Source organism: Ciconia boyciana, chromosome 3, assembly GCF_034638445.1.
Source record: "Ciconia boyciana chromosome 3, ASM3463844v1, whole genome shotgun sequence".
Lineage (NCBI taxonomy): Eukaryota > Metazoa > Chordata > Aves > Ciconiiformes > Ciconiidae > Ciconia > Ciconia boyciana.
In genome coordinates, this window is record NC_132936.1 from 76287300 (window position 1) to 76301916 (window position 14617).

The 14617-nt window shown below is 39.0% G+C and overlaps 1 protein-coding gene across 1 annotated transcript in view; it reads left to right on the forward strand.

Annotated features, from left to right (window-relative positions):
• The window catches only part of IGF2R (insulin like growth factor 2 receptor), a 60724-nt gene that overhangs the window by 32082 nt on the left and 14025 nt on the right, over positions 1-14617 (forward strand). The window contains exons 20-35 of the mRNA XM_072856206.1: positions 175-276; positions 1008-1109; positions 1775-1949; positions 3305-3472; positions 4055-4198; positions 4903-5081; positions 5440-5527; positions 6649-6855; positions 7237-7367; positions 8080-8177; positions 9045-9181; positions 9813-10003; positions 10644-10770; positions 11148-11270; positions 12364-12626; positions 14329-14541. Of these exons, the coding sequence (XP_072712307.1) occupies positions 175-276; positions 1008-1109; positions 1775-1949; positions 3305-3472; positions 4055-4198; positions 4903-5081; positions 5440-5527; positions 6649-6855; positions 7237-7367; positions 8080-8177; positions 9045-9181; positions 9813-10003; positions 10644-10770; positions 11148-11270; positions 12364-12626; positions 14329-14541 (2448 nt within the window). The remainder of the gene's footprint in view (positions 1-174; positions 277-1007; positions 1110-1774; positions 1950-3304; positions 3473-4054; positions 4199-4902; positions 5082-5439; positions 5528-6648; positions 6856-7236; positions 7368-8079; positions 8178-9044; positions 9182-9812; positions 10004-10643; positions 10771-11147; positions 11271-12363; positions 12627-14328; positions 14542-14617) is intronic.

Below are 14617 nucleotides of genomic sequence, written 5' to 3' on the forward strand. Positions count from 1 at the left end.
TCAGTGGTGATCTCCCAAATAAATAGGGGAGAGGGAAGTGGGGTGGGAATTATGTGCATTTGTAGTAAAGTCTTTTAGAAGAATCTGACAGTTTCTCATTAAGTAGAATCTCAAACATGAGAAGGTGTTGGCTGTTATACTTAATCTGGTCATCTTTCTGCAATCTCTTTCCAGAGTAGCAGCCCAAGGTTTATAGCTATTCAGGAATGTGTGGCCACATTCTTATGGGAAACTGAGGCTGCTTGTCCAATCAAGGAAACAAAAGATGATTCTCAGGTGAGAAAGGGGGACATAATTATATTCATAGTCTCAATGTACTATTTTTTTCTCTAGCACTCCTGGCTGCTGTGTTTAAATGACTCTTGGAGAAAACTAACTACAGTGAAGTCTGAAGTTGATCATGATGTGGAGTCTTGTGATATCTTATTGCTTTCCTCTTGAAGTGTTCCTGAAATGCGTAACTTCTGACCAAAGTATTCAAGTGCTCTCTCTCGAGAACAACTTACTTGCTGTGGCACTGAATGTTCCATTCCCTTACAAGGTTGCTAGTAAAACTGAGTTTATATGTAAGGATATATATTGTCCTTGTTTGTGTACAGATCATCAAATGAGGCTTTTTTTTTTCTTTTTTTTTTTTTTTTTTTTTTTACACTGAGCCACTCAGTTGCTTCTACTTTACAGGTCTCAACATAAACACATCAGTGTGAAAACAACTCTCAGTTAAAATTTCCTTGCTCTTAGCTAACCTTATAGATGTCATCTGTTAAATTGTACTTTGATATGTTGGTATGTGGCTGATGTCAATGTACAACTGTGCAAAAGAATTGAATGGAGTGTTGCTACTGCCTGAGCTGTATTCTGGTTGTCCAAATTAAGTTGCTGATTGGTACGCAGGCTAGGAATATGTGTAAATCACTACTTTGGCTCTTTAAACAAGTTAGAGGTAAAACTTAAATAGAAGAAACACAGAAGGAGAAAATAATGTTGTCTTTTTTTTTTTTTTTCAGTCCTGCTCTGTGCGAGATCCAAACACTGGCTTTCTGTTCAATCTGCAGCCATTAGCTTCTGGAAAAGGCTATATGGCTTCTGGCATTGGGAAGAAGTTCTTGGTAAGGATTGTGACTGTACAATCTGTTGCTTATGGATGCTGTTGTTGCATTTTTCCGGTTTTGCTTAGTGAGCAAGTGGAGCTTTGACTCAGTCCTCTTAGGAAATTTGAGTTGGCAGGAAAGCGCTGTGCTTGAGGGGAGGAATGGAAGATAACTTGATTCATCTCAGATGGTCTTAAAAGCACTGAACTTCTGGTTCTTAGCAAACATAAGGTAGCCACACTTTCGAGGCTATGCATGGTTTTCCAGTTATGGACTCTGTTGCATAATACCAGTTTATCTGCTGGTTCTGAAGAAATGGACAGTGGAAGCCTAGAAAGGGATTTAATCTGTCCATATCAGTGTTCTTAATGTGATCTGCATGTATCAGTAGTCCTAGGCTGTCCACAGATACTACCATAGTGTTTTTCAGTTTAAGAATAAACTTGCTAAACCACACCCTCTGCTTCTAGTGGGGAGAATTTGTGGACTCTGTAAGCTGAAGATTGAGGATGTTGTTCCTGTATTATAGTTGGTTGTCTTGCAGTCTAGAAATGGCAGACATTTCATGCTATTTGAAATAGTTCTTGACAAGTGAGTTTTACTGATGTAAAAATGACTGCGTGGACCTAGTTTTTCTGATGCAGTTAATACTGTCAACACCCACGTGTTTTCAAAACTTCTAGCTAAACATTTGTGGACCCATGCCGGATTGTGGTAAAATCAATGGCAAAACAGCTGCTGGATGTGAAGCAGAGAATCTGACATTGGTGAGGCTGGTGGAATTGGACAAAACCCTGTATCTGTCTGGTGAAGGGTTTCTAACTCTTACCTACAGAGGTCCTCTTCGTGTGCTATCAGGTGAGTTCAGGAAATATACAGTGGAGATGGATGCTGATATTGTACAAACTTCCTGTGAATGGTCTTCATTCCTTCCTTTGTTGCTGTACTAAAACCTGCTGGGCTTGGTGTTAGTCACTTAAACAAGCTAGTTCATATGAAAATTTTAGGAAGAAATCAAATCATGCAGAATGGCAATGGCTCAGTTTTCAGTAATACTTGTGTCTTTCCAGGAGTTTTGAAATGGACCAAATACAGTACAGGATTTTTTTTTCCTTACTGAGTAGGTGAAAAATATTACTCCTCTCATGGAGAAATGGATAGTCAAATTGGGAAAACAAACAAAATGAACTCTAGCTCTTTTTCTAAGTGAAGTCATTGCTTTAAGCTTCAGTTTAATGAATAATGCTCTTTAAAGTTGTTTCATATCTGAAAAGTAATTTTTCAGTAAGCTTATACTCTCTTACATGGAATTTCTTGAATAAGTGCTCTAGTACTTCATGTACCCCTACTTCATGAATTTAAGTCTGTTTTGCAGATAAGACTAATGAAAAATGTGTATCTAGCTCTTGGATTTTACATGCTCTCCAACTGTACTGAAACCGAGTTTTTGTAGAAAGGCATATGACACCTTAACAACAAAAGGGTTTTAGGGAAACAGGATTTTGGATTCAGGAACCTCAGACTCCTGCATGTTCATCCTCTGTACAAATTGCTATGGTGATATCTTATTTTCCCAGTTGTGACATTTTCATAACTAATATGCAACAGAAAACAAGTAGTTGAGCTCTCGTATTTTGCTTTGAGAGCTTCTACCATTTTGACAACACTAGGATACATTGATAACAAATACTACTCCCCCCATAATTCTACCATTTCTTTTGGGCTGTGGAAAGGAGGACTAAACAGAACTTAATATATGCTGCTTAAATAGTATTATTTAGTCTGCAGTCATTACGCTGAATTTCTTACAAACAAACAAAATCCCCAAACCCAAAACTTGGCTATGTCTGATGTAATTTAGAGGTTGCTGGTACAGCTGACTTGATGTTTTATAGGTTTTCTTTTTCTTCAAATGTATTGTGTCAAAGACCTAGGAAGCACAGTTCAGTGAAGGTAATTATGCTCTTGAAATGTGTCAAGGCATTCTGGTCTCCCATTTGGAGAGTCAGTTGTGGCTGCTAGGCAATTTAGCACAGGTGTCTAAAGAAGGCTTGTGTATTTACAGTTAAAAAACCATAAACAATAAGGTAGTATTTTCCTTGCAGCAGTTAGTAGTGAGAAACTGTTAGAAAACTTTAAAGTCAAGTGTTAGCTTGAACTTAAATTCAAATATTAAGGAGTGAACCAGCAGCAGATAAGTGTTTGTTTTACAGGAACATCAGACACGTTCACAGTGACTTTCATTTGTAATGATTCATATCCTGGAGAGCTTAAGTTTGTGCGTGAAGAGATAAACAGCGTGCTCAACATCCATGATACTTTTTTTGAGTTTCACACAGCTCTGGCCTGTGCTCCTGCTCCTGTAGACTGCCAGGTTACAGGTAAGTACCTGGAATTTGGGTGGGCTCTGTCCAACAAATGTTGGAAGAATTAACTGAACAGCAAACTTCTGCAGAGGAGGACTTTAAGAATACCTGTTGTGAAGACATTTATAAGACTTAAAGTCTTCATAGAAGTTGTAGAGAGGGAGAAGAGGTAAGTTGTTTGAAGTAAGCTTAACTTATGAAGGCAGGCAAGAAGCTAATGTGGAACATAGTGGTATACACAAGAGAGCTGATTATTACTTTGAAAACCTTTAATCCTTATCATGACTGGGTGCTACTTCAGCCCAGCTCTGAAGAAAATGAGTTCATTTAGTATCAGCCTCTGGAAAAATGCACCTGTGAATTGTGGAGTAGTTACCTGTGGGAAGTAACTGTTAAGGGAACTCTGTTCTACGTTTGGTGTAGTGACATTTTTTATGGCAACAGTACCTTCTCTCAATGGATTTCTAATGTGATTCTGAAAATTACTTTGAATTATATGTATTCATCAGTGAAACTTATATCATTTGAAATGCAATACTGCTGCAAGTATCTAACTGGTCATCTTTTAGCTTACCATATGTACCACATTTCTTTCAGATGCTGCTGGCAATGAGTATGACTTAAGTGACTTGAGCAAAGAGGGTGAACCATGGGTTGCTATAGACACTTCAAAGGAAGCAAAGAAGCGAACATTTTTCTTGAATGTCTGCAAGCCTTTGCCCTATGTGCCTGGATGCCCTGGTAAGCGAAGTGGCAAGCATTTCTAACTTGTGACTTCTGGTGCAAGACCTTATATGCAGAATAACATCATTGGTTATTTTAGTAGGATTTCTTGAATCCTGCCCGTTCAATCACTGAACTTGCATAGACCTGGGTGAGGTATGTCAAGTGTATAATAAACAGACTTTTTCAAACTGAGGGCAGTCTTAATGCTCATCAGGACTCTTGCATTGAGGTGTGTGGGAATGCATTTGGGAAAAATGCATTGAGGGCAGTATTTGCCAGCATCATTGATTTTATTTTATTTTTTTTTTTAAAGACAAAAGGAAAGTTAAATGTTGTTGAAGCCTCCTAACTGAATGAGGCCGGAATGAGAAGCTTATGCCACGTCTTATTGCACTTCTAGCCAGTTTGATTTATTTAACCTGTTGCTGTAGTCTTCCATCAGTCTGTGGGAGCAGATAAGTTAGTGCAGTTTTTAAAACTCTGAATTTCAGTGAATGCAGGACAGTAACTTGTTCTATACCTGAAAGGCTTTGGGCACAAAATGTCTCTAAATGTATTTATGAAAACATTTCTGTTGTGTTCTGCTTCAGGAGTTTGAGACGGTCTGCTTTAATGCTCAAAGCTCTCTTAAAGCTACTCCATTATGTTATTTTACAATAAAGTTCACTCTAGTTGTCAAAGCTTTGAACTAAAATACAGGCTTTTTCTTTTTCCTGTAGGTGGTGCCATAGGATCTTGTGTGAAATACACTGATAAAAGCAAAAACCTTGGAGTCATTCAGATAAACCCACAGGCTGCTACTGATGGGTCATTAAGCATTATCTACTTGAATGGTGACACATGCAAAGATAAGCAGCGTTATTCTACACGTATAATCTTCCAGTGTGATCAAACAATGGTAATTTTCTGTGCCAATTGCTATTAATGAGGATTTTAGAGGTTGAACTTACTATAACAAAATAGACAGTGTTTATTCCTCTTGGAATGGAGAGGCTGGTTCTAAAAAGTAATATCTTGTATGCAGGCTTTTTCCTTGTCTCTCCTTACAACTGCTTTCCTGAGCTCATAGAACACAACAGTGAACTCTATTGTGGAATCCTGTGAGCCACCACAAGCAGCTCTTTGCTGAAAATGAATACTGAAATTGGATAATAGAGATAGACTGTGCAACTGCAATAAAGAAGGATTCTGCATGTACATTTGAGACTTGCAATGTAATTGTTAGTAAGCCTCCTTCACATGGCTCTCTTCTGCAGGGATCTCCAGTGCTTGAGCAAGAGGATGACTGTGAGTTTGTATTTGTTTGGAGAACCTTGGCAGCGTGTCCTGTTCACAAAGCAGAAGGTAAGTGTAGTTATTTGAGCTTTAAAATATGAAACAAATCTGTGCAAGAAGTAAATACTTGGTGAAGCTATGTTTGTTTCTTGCCCTGTGAATTTTTCTGTAAAAGGTGCTGGCTTGTGGAGGGATGTTCTAGTATTCGGTTGGCTCTTAGATGGGAAGTTGAGTGTGCAGGTATCTTCTCTGCCCTTGCAAGCTTTGTTTTGCAGCTTGTAGATAATACCTTATAAAACATCCAGACTTCCTGTAAAGGATCTGTTGCAACAGTCCTAGACATCATTGAAACTGCCACTGATCTCATGTGGCATAAGAGGAATGTTTACAAGCTACTGCTTTGTAGCACACAATTACTGTGCAGGACACTGGTAACAAGAGTTGTGTTTTTGAAGGGAAGGAAAATGATGTGATGTCTTCAACTTGGTACCAACTTGTTGGATGATTGAGGGGAGCATAATAATCATATGCTACAATCTGATGGTTTTTTAAAAGCTTCAGAATATTGAGCAAAGGGTCATTTTAAAACTGAGGACTTGATCAGCAGCAAAGTTGCTGATGTGTATCAGCTGATTAGACTCATGAAACTAGAATTTTCCCAAACCTTTTCTGTATATGCCTTGGCAGACCTGTAAGCTGTAGCTAACATTTCCCATGATCAATTATTTCCTAACTCAGCAAACTTCATAGCTGTTAAAGAAGATACGTGACTTACATTTAGGACATCTTTTGCTTCGGCCTTGTGACCTCCACATAATTTCCACATAATTAGGTGCTGGACTTATTGTCTCTGGTTCTGTACTTAACCTTCAGCATGGCTGACGAAAGAACCTGTGAGGCCACTTTGAGCTAGTTTTTGAACTACAGTATGACTTCTGCATCTTGCTTTAGTGGCAGTTATAAAAGAAATGTTCCATTTGTAGCTTAGTCTCATAGTTCTAGATATTGGTGACTTCCTGAAATGAGCTGCTTAGCTGGACTAAAATGATTCTTCAGTGTCACTGCCCTAAAGTGCCAGCTACTCATTTTTGTGGCCTTATTTGTGCCAGTAAGCCTTCATTGTCCTAAGTGTATTTGTCATGGCTCATAGATATTAAATTGTATTTTAAATTCTTAACTTTTCTTTAAAGGAGAGGATTGCCAGGTGAAAGATCCAAGGTATGGTCATGTTTATAACCTGAAGCCACTTTCCAATAAAGATATAAAAGTGAGTACAGATGAGTATGACTACTACTTCAGAGTTTGTGGAGAAATAACAGAACCTTGCAAACCAGAGGCTCACACTGTGTCATCGTGTCAAGTAAAGAAGATGGACAATACTTTCAGAAAAGTAGCAGGTATAGCACTTGATCGGAAGGAACTTAGATAATGGGAAGATTAACCAGGGTCTAATTGAAGCTACTACGTGATACAAGAGGGGTTCTTGCTAGTCTTGTATGTCTTATGAGATAAAGCACCCTACCACTTTTGCTTCATGTGCAAATAAAATGTCATGTATATAGTTATCTTGATACACAATTAGGAATAAGCTCAACCCTACTGTACTGGAGTAGTACTCATTCAATAACCAGGTCACAAGTTTCAGGGAAGGTTGAGGTCTTTCTATCAGTACTTTATTGTGTATGTTATTGCTGTCTATGTAATCCTGTTGCCAGAGGCATTACTGCAGTAGTGTATTTACTGGATTAGCTGTTTACTCTTCAACTCTTTGCTTCTAGGCTTGCTTACAGAAAAACTGACTTTCAGAAATGGTTTAATAATGATTAATTACACCAATGGAGAAAAATGTCATAAAATATACGAACGATCAACTGCCATATTATTCTATTGTGACAAGACTACATCTGAGGTTAGTTTCAAAACTTATGCTTCCTGTACGTACTGTCTTCCAGAGTTGCTCTTTTAATGTGTGGAAGGGTAAGGTGAAGAACATGAACAAGCTTCCTTCAAGGACTGCCTAATCATTACAGATTAGGCAGGAGATTGAAAGGTCCTGTGAGGTAGTAAAAAATGAGGAATGTTTTGAGTTTCCTATTTATGGAAGGTACCTTTGTCGTGCCCCAGGAAAGTCAGGGCATGTTGTTCCTTTAAGAGATGCCTGCCATTAGCAAAGCTCTTGGAGATGTTGGGAAGGGATGTTCTCCCAGAAATAACAGCCATTTCTTTGTAAGAAATAAAAGGTAGGAGGATGAATCTTCAGGAAAGCAGATATTACATGGCCAGACCAAAATAAGCTGGTGACTTACTTTTAGTATCTCTCTTTGTACTTGTGCTTTCCTTCCTGTTCTTAAACAATGGTGCCTAGAGTTACTTTCGCTCTTCCCCTTATTTCATGGAGGAGGCAGAAGCTCCTAGTGGCTGTCCTTTTAGTGGGAGCGTACACGTGGATAAACTCAGGTTTGGGAAAAGCCATGCTTTCAGATGGTCAGAGACATAGTGTGGCTCTAAGATAATATGTAAATACAAGTTCCTGGATCTTCCTGGAGAAAGACTGTGACATTTTGGTAGCTTCAGTGTGTCTAAATGAGAAAGTAAATTCCTTTTGTATTTTGTTCTTTCAGCCTGTATTTTTGAGGGAAACTCCAGATTGCACTTACATGTTTGAATGGCATACTCAGTATGCTTGCCCACCTGTTAAATCTACTGAGTGCTCCTACAGGTAAGTTGTTTCCACAAACTTAAAATGGAGCTGTATGATGACAGAAACAAATACAGCCTTATTGCAACTCAGTGCAATACTGCCACTTTAACTATTGTGTTTTGACTTAGTCAGAACCAGTTAATGTGGCATTCAATGCCAATGCAATGTATTTTAAGTAACTTTTGCAATTTGTACTTCCTAAAACTAATTTCACTGAAGAAAAATACTTTCTTTGAGCTTCTTCTGGGCAGTAAGCTTAGTATCAAAGTGAACTGTTGGGTATGCAGTTATTGATGGTTGAACTCTATGTTAGGTTGTATGTTAGTATGTTAGGTTGTTACAAGTGTCTAGTTATTTAACTATAGCAAATATAAACAAGAATACAACTGCTGTCTGTTTGGGACTTCTGCCAAACAAAGCTCCAGGAAAAATGTCATCTATTTCTGTCACAACCAAGTATTAGCTCATTAAGATTTGATAAGTGGGGTGAAATGTGGCTAATAATTGGCCCAGAGTTTTAACATCTGGCATCATGATAGGTTTCTACCCTAAGGTAAAACAATCCACTGCAACTGTGCATTTGTGCAGGCTTTCAATGCATGGCAAGCATGCTTCAATGAAAAGTCAGAATTACTCTTGCATTGGTTGAGGGCTGTGTGCACGTGGACAGTTACTGTGGGGATGGTTGGTGCAGTGATATATGTCTGTTCTGAATTTGAGGTTTGTAGGAAGCAATGGGTTTGGTGCAGATTTCTTTTCCAGCATGATACTCTGCTTATAGAGTTATTAGGTTAAAAGTTATTGTAGTAACTTAAGTATGGTAACTTACAATTACTTAATTTTTTTTAAATGCCTCTTAATTTGAATCCTTTGTCTTTCTTACAGGGATGATGAAGGAAACTTCTATGACTTTTCATCTCTGACACGGCACAGAGAGAACTGGGAGGCAATTGCTCTATCTGCTTCTGCACAGAAATACTATATTAATGTCTGCAAGCCCTTAGTACCATACGGTGCTGCACGTAAGAGAAGAATATATTTTTATTTTTGCTGTAGCTAGGGGAGGCAAGTGGTAGGACAGTACTGCTGTTTGTTCAGAGTGAAAAAATCACAAAGCAAAGTATGTGGAGACAGTGGTGTAATTTCAGCACCAGAGGGAAGGGTAGATTGTGGGCCTGATTTCTGTCTTGGCTTGGCAGACAAGATTCACTGGCAGCTCTTATCTTCTCTTGATAACTTCAGCACTCTAGCTCTTCCACCCTTATCCAAAGTCTGCTGTAGATTTTAAAGATTAAAATAACCTTTTGGCGCAAGATGTTAACTTCAGAATTTTCTCTATGGCATCTTCTGACTGACTCTACATTTTGTGCAGTGGAAGACTAGGTAACAGACTCTAGCTTTCACTCTGTGTAGTAGTCTACTTCCCCAGTAGTAGCTGCCACTACTTTCTGCATGACCTTGAGTGAAGTGAGGTGGTTGCTGCTACTTGTGATTTTGGGGAAAAAAACCCACCCCAATGAGTATGGTTTGGACAGTGGCTTGGAGATAGATCAACCATGGCATACCTGAAAGTAGAGTAGTGGCGTTTTATTCCAGGCAAGTAAGCCTTAATAATATTTGGAGTAATAACGCAGTTTTTGTTCATCTGTATAGGTTCCTGTCCTTCTGATGCTGCTGCCTCCCTCATGGAGGGTGCAAAATGTACAAGTCTCGGGGAAGTGGCTGATGGTCCCCGGTGGGAAAATGGTATTTCTATTCTGAAATATATTAACGGGGAGCAGTGTCCAGATAAAATTCGCAAGAAAACAACAATATTGCGCCTCAAGTGTGATGAAAGCAAAATTGTAAGTGGGCTCCTTCTGGCGGGGTTTTATGTTTTCATGAGTTGTTCATACCACTGTATGTGTATGGAGAATGGTGGGCAGTTCTTATCCATTCTCTAATCACCTGTAGTTGGATGGGAGCCAGTCTTGTAAGCAGACTGGCTTACAAGTACTTGAATTTTAGATGCTGAGTGGTTTTTAAGAGATCTTTTTGTACAATCCACTAGCACAGATTTTGTCATCTGTAGTAGCTTCACATTGTCTGTTTGTGTCTTGAAGATGAAGGTATCGCAGGTTGGAAAGTGTTTCAAGTAGTAAATAATGCTATTTGCTGTGTAGTTCTTAACTCTTGCACATCTGTATGCCTTGCCATTAAGTACTCTTCTGTTTGGTGAGATGTCTTACCCTTACCTTTTGGATTTTCTGTTGCCCAGCTAGGCTGCCTTTGGCTCTCCTCTCATCAGTCCTGATAATGATTCTGTACTGTTGTGTATTTGAAATAGTCACAGTTAAATACTCTGTCCTTGGGTTAATTCATTGGACCATGATGGTCTGTCATTCGAATTGAGCTCAGCTACAGGCTTCAGGGATAACCCCATGGCATGAAATCATACGCTATCACTCTGTAGAGATGTCACTCCCTCCACTGTTTCATGTTTAGGAATCAAAGCCAGAACTTATAACGGCCATTGAAGATTGTGAATATACCTTCTTATGGTTCACAGCTGCTGCGTGTCCTCTTAAAAGCAATGTGCAAAATGACTGCCGGGTAACCAATCCTGCAACAGGTAAGGAAGAGGCCTCAGGATTTTGTATGTGGAAGAGGCTGCTGGAAGTGGCACTAGTGTGTTTGTGTTCTTGAGGGACTTCATTAGAAAAGGGCAGTGTGATGCATCCTCTGGATAGCAACTAACAAGCTTAATGGTGGGTAGAAATATCTTGTAAGGTACTGCGATGTCCCTTGGAACATAAATAGTCTATAGTTTTGAAACTAGTTTTACCTCTAATTATTAATATGAATAAGTAACTGTTTGCCTTTCTAGCAGGCAAGTAGAGGCTGGTTGACCTTCCTACTAAATGAAGTTACTGAAAGCTTTTAATACAAAGAAATGTCTTGATTTTGAATCTGAAAAAAAGATTAAATTATTCCCTGATCTGCCTACAGGCCACCTGTTTGATTTGACATCGCTGAAGCGAGAGTCTGGCTATACCATCAAAGATTCACACAACAGAAAAATTGAGTTGAATGTTTGTGCTGAAGCTAAAAGTTCATGTGCTAATGGAGCTGGTAAGCATCTTATCCCCTCTGATACTGTAATCACTGACTATAGAGTACCCAAAGGAAATACTTATGCTCATGTTTACAGTAAAATGTGGGGGGCAGGTTTTACTGCAAATGTGGAAGGAGTGAAGAGAACAGCTCCTAGACTGTTCTCTTGGAAACAGTCTAGGAGCGGAGCTAGGATTGTTGAATTGATGAATTGATGGTGGTAGGATTGGTGAATTGGCTAGAAGATCCTAAAACTGTTTTAGGAAATGAAGCAATGTATTCCTGTCAAACTCCATTCCTAAATGTACATGGGCTCACTTCCAGTCCAGTCCTTTTAGGTCCGAATGGGTGGGTATTCTTTTGGACATGAGGGCAGGAGTGTAGATGCCTCTACTGCACCTCTTGGCTGTTGTGAAAAGGAAGAAGTTACAAGCTCCCAGCTAGAGTGAGCTGAGCACAAAAATTGCTCTATGGTGATGTATTGCTGTAACACATCTGCACTGAGCCTTGTGTCTGCACTTCAAACCCTTGCCAACACTCTTTCTAGCTTTCTGGTCTGTTTTGGATGGTTCTGAAACATCAATAGAAGTTAACTTGTATTTTAAGCTGCTTACTAGCAGATTGAATTGCTAGCTCTTCTGTCAAACTGTATATGAGATAATATTTAAGCATCTTAAATGCTAAAATAGGAGTATTGCTTGTGAATTAAAACTTATTTTTGTGTAGTTAGAAGAAAATACTGGATTGATTTGGTTTTTAAGAGGCATCTTAATAAAATTATGTACAATCTGGCTGACATTTTGTGTTAATCTCTTGGTTTTCAGAGAAGTGGTAACCAAACGCTGTGCTCTGTGATTGCTTAAAAGTGTATAGGTGCAGTGCGTTGTGCTGGTTAATGAAGTATTAGAAACAATATTTGGTCTTTTGTTTCAGTGCAGTTCAGCTCAGTTTAATGGCAACTCCTGATGGTGTGAAAAAGCCTATCTTTTGTAGGAAAATTAAAGTGAGACTAAAATCTTAAGTTTCCCGCTGTTCATGTTGCAAGGTGCACTTCTGAAGGGCAGTTATATCAGACTTGATCTGTTTGGTTAATTTTTCTTTTTTACTTTAGCTGTCTGCATCACTGGTGGTCCAAAACCAATTAATGCTGGAAAACTGAGTAAAACTTTAACTTATGAAGATCAAGTGTTAAAGCTTGTCTATGAAGATGGAGATCCTTGCCCTGCAGACCTTGAACTGAAGCATAAAAGCTATTTTAGCTTTGTATGCAAGTCTGATGTTGGAGGTGACAGCTGGCCTGTTTTTCTGTCTTTTGATGAGCAGACATGCACTAGTTACTTCTCTTGGCATACTTCCTTGGCTTGTGAGGAAGAGGTAAGAATTACTTCTATGGAAAACACTTGCGGGACTAAACTTCTGGGGGGTTAGGCATAGTAGCAGTGTATGTTTTAAATTCCTTGAGGGAAAGGTCTCTTCCTGTAGTACAGAACCTAAGTTCATATAGAAGTTATCAAATACTTTTTTCTTACTGACTTTTTCAGCAGGTATGAACAACATTTTTCAAACTTCTGGTCCACGTGGTTAGCCAAGTTAAAAATTTAACACTTCAGAATAACCCCTCGGTGGAACCTACTTAGCTGCTTTTCTGTACAGCTCAAATGGAAACCATAGGGCATCTTCTTGCCCTATTCCCATCATCCGGGAATTGATGGTTAAGATCCTCCGATGCAACAGGCCAACAGAGCTTAGGTTGAGTTGAGGATGGACAGCATCTCTGTGCATGGGGATAGTCTTTGCTTCTAAGCAAGCGACTAGAGGCCAGGCGAGTGTATGATCAGTTTGTTCAGTGCAAAAACTGATAAACCTTGATAGCATGAATTTAGGATCTGCCTCTGCTGTATAACACATGCTGTAATAACTTGATTTGGTCAACTCCAGGTGAACTGGTGTTCCAGACAATACTTTCGGCTAGTCTTACAGTAGTTAATTTTAGCTAGTTAAATTGTTACCAGTAGTGGGTGCACAGAGTAAAAGCTAGCAGTGGAAATAGAAAGCTAAAAGAGCTATAGGGTGAATTCAGATCTTTTCTTAACATCTGAACATTACCTTTTGTGAATCTGCCTAATCATTCTTTTCACTGCCTTGATTACTTCTGGTATGACCATCATTCTCTGTGACAAGTTGTTCTTCCTCCTCATCACTGTCTCAATACTACCATAGCTCTCGCTTCCATTTAGGAGAAACATTTTCCAGTTTTCCTTTCCCCAACAGGAACTGTCACATGTTCCCTCCTTCTTTTGTAGGGGTTCTGCTATACATAGCTCTGGTTTCCTCTTCAGCAGTATGTATCATGCTGCAATACAAATCAACAGTGCCTAAAAACATTGTGTTTTCTAGCCTATTAACTCTGTTCAGTGATCATTTGTGCATTTCAGACCACTTTTCACAGTATATCCATAGTGACCCTAGCTATTTCAGTGTGGTGATAGCTAGGTAGCAATGATGATTATTTGTCCTGAAATTAAACGGTAATTTTGTTAGTTGCTCCTTACCTAATATCTAAACAAGAATAAACTTCCCAAATTCCAGGTAGGTTGTCAGTAAGCTTATGCGCTTTAAGAATGCATGAAATAGGTTCTGAGGAAACGCAGTGCTCAAGCCATCAGCTTGCAATACAATAACTTTACATTGTTATAACCAAGCTTGTTTATTGGAGATGGTCCAATGATGTGTGGGAGATGGGTAAAGGAAGGAACTTGTAGGATCTACTGATCTCATGAAGATGTAGTGACTATGTATGCTGGAGTATGCATGCCAGAGCTTTACGTCTTGGTATTTTTCTGATATGGACTCTATTCCATAAGAATGTTTAAATGATTGAGGTTTTTCATACGCAGCTTGTAGGTCCTTAGTATCTACAGACAAACAAAAATTGTAACAAATGCTGCTTTACTTAAATCAAATTTGAAACTTTTAAATGCAGCCACACTTCTGGCCCTATGAAGGACAGGATGTTTGTCAATAAATCAAAGCAAGTAATAAAAGAATAAGAGCAATAAAATGTACTTTCTTGTAGGTGAAGTGCTCAGTATTGAATGGCAGTTCCATTATTGACCTGTCTCCTCTGATCCATCGTGCTGGGTATTATGAAGCATTTGTGGATGAAGATATAACAGATGTTTCTCCAGACTTCTACATCAACATTTGTGAGCCTCTCAGTCCTATCAAAGATGTCAGTTGCCCACCTGGAGCGGCTGTTTGCATGGTTCCTGTTAATGAATCACCAATAGTAAGTACTATGCCTGGAATCACTGAAACATGCATTTGCCTGCTAGTTTAAAACAGTATCCCTGCGTAGAGGCCTG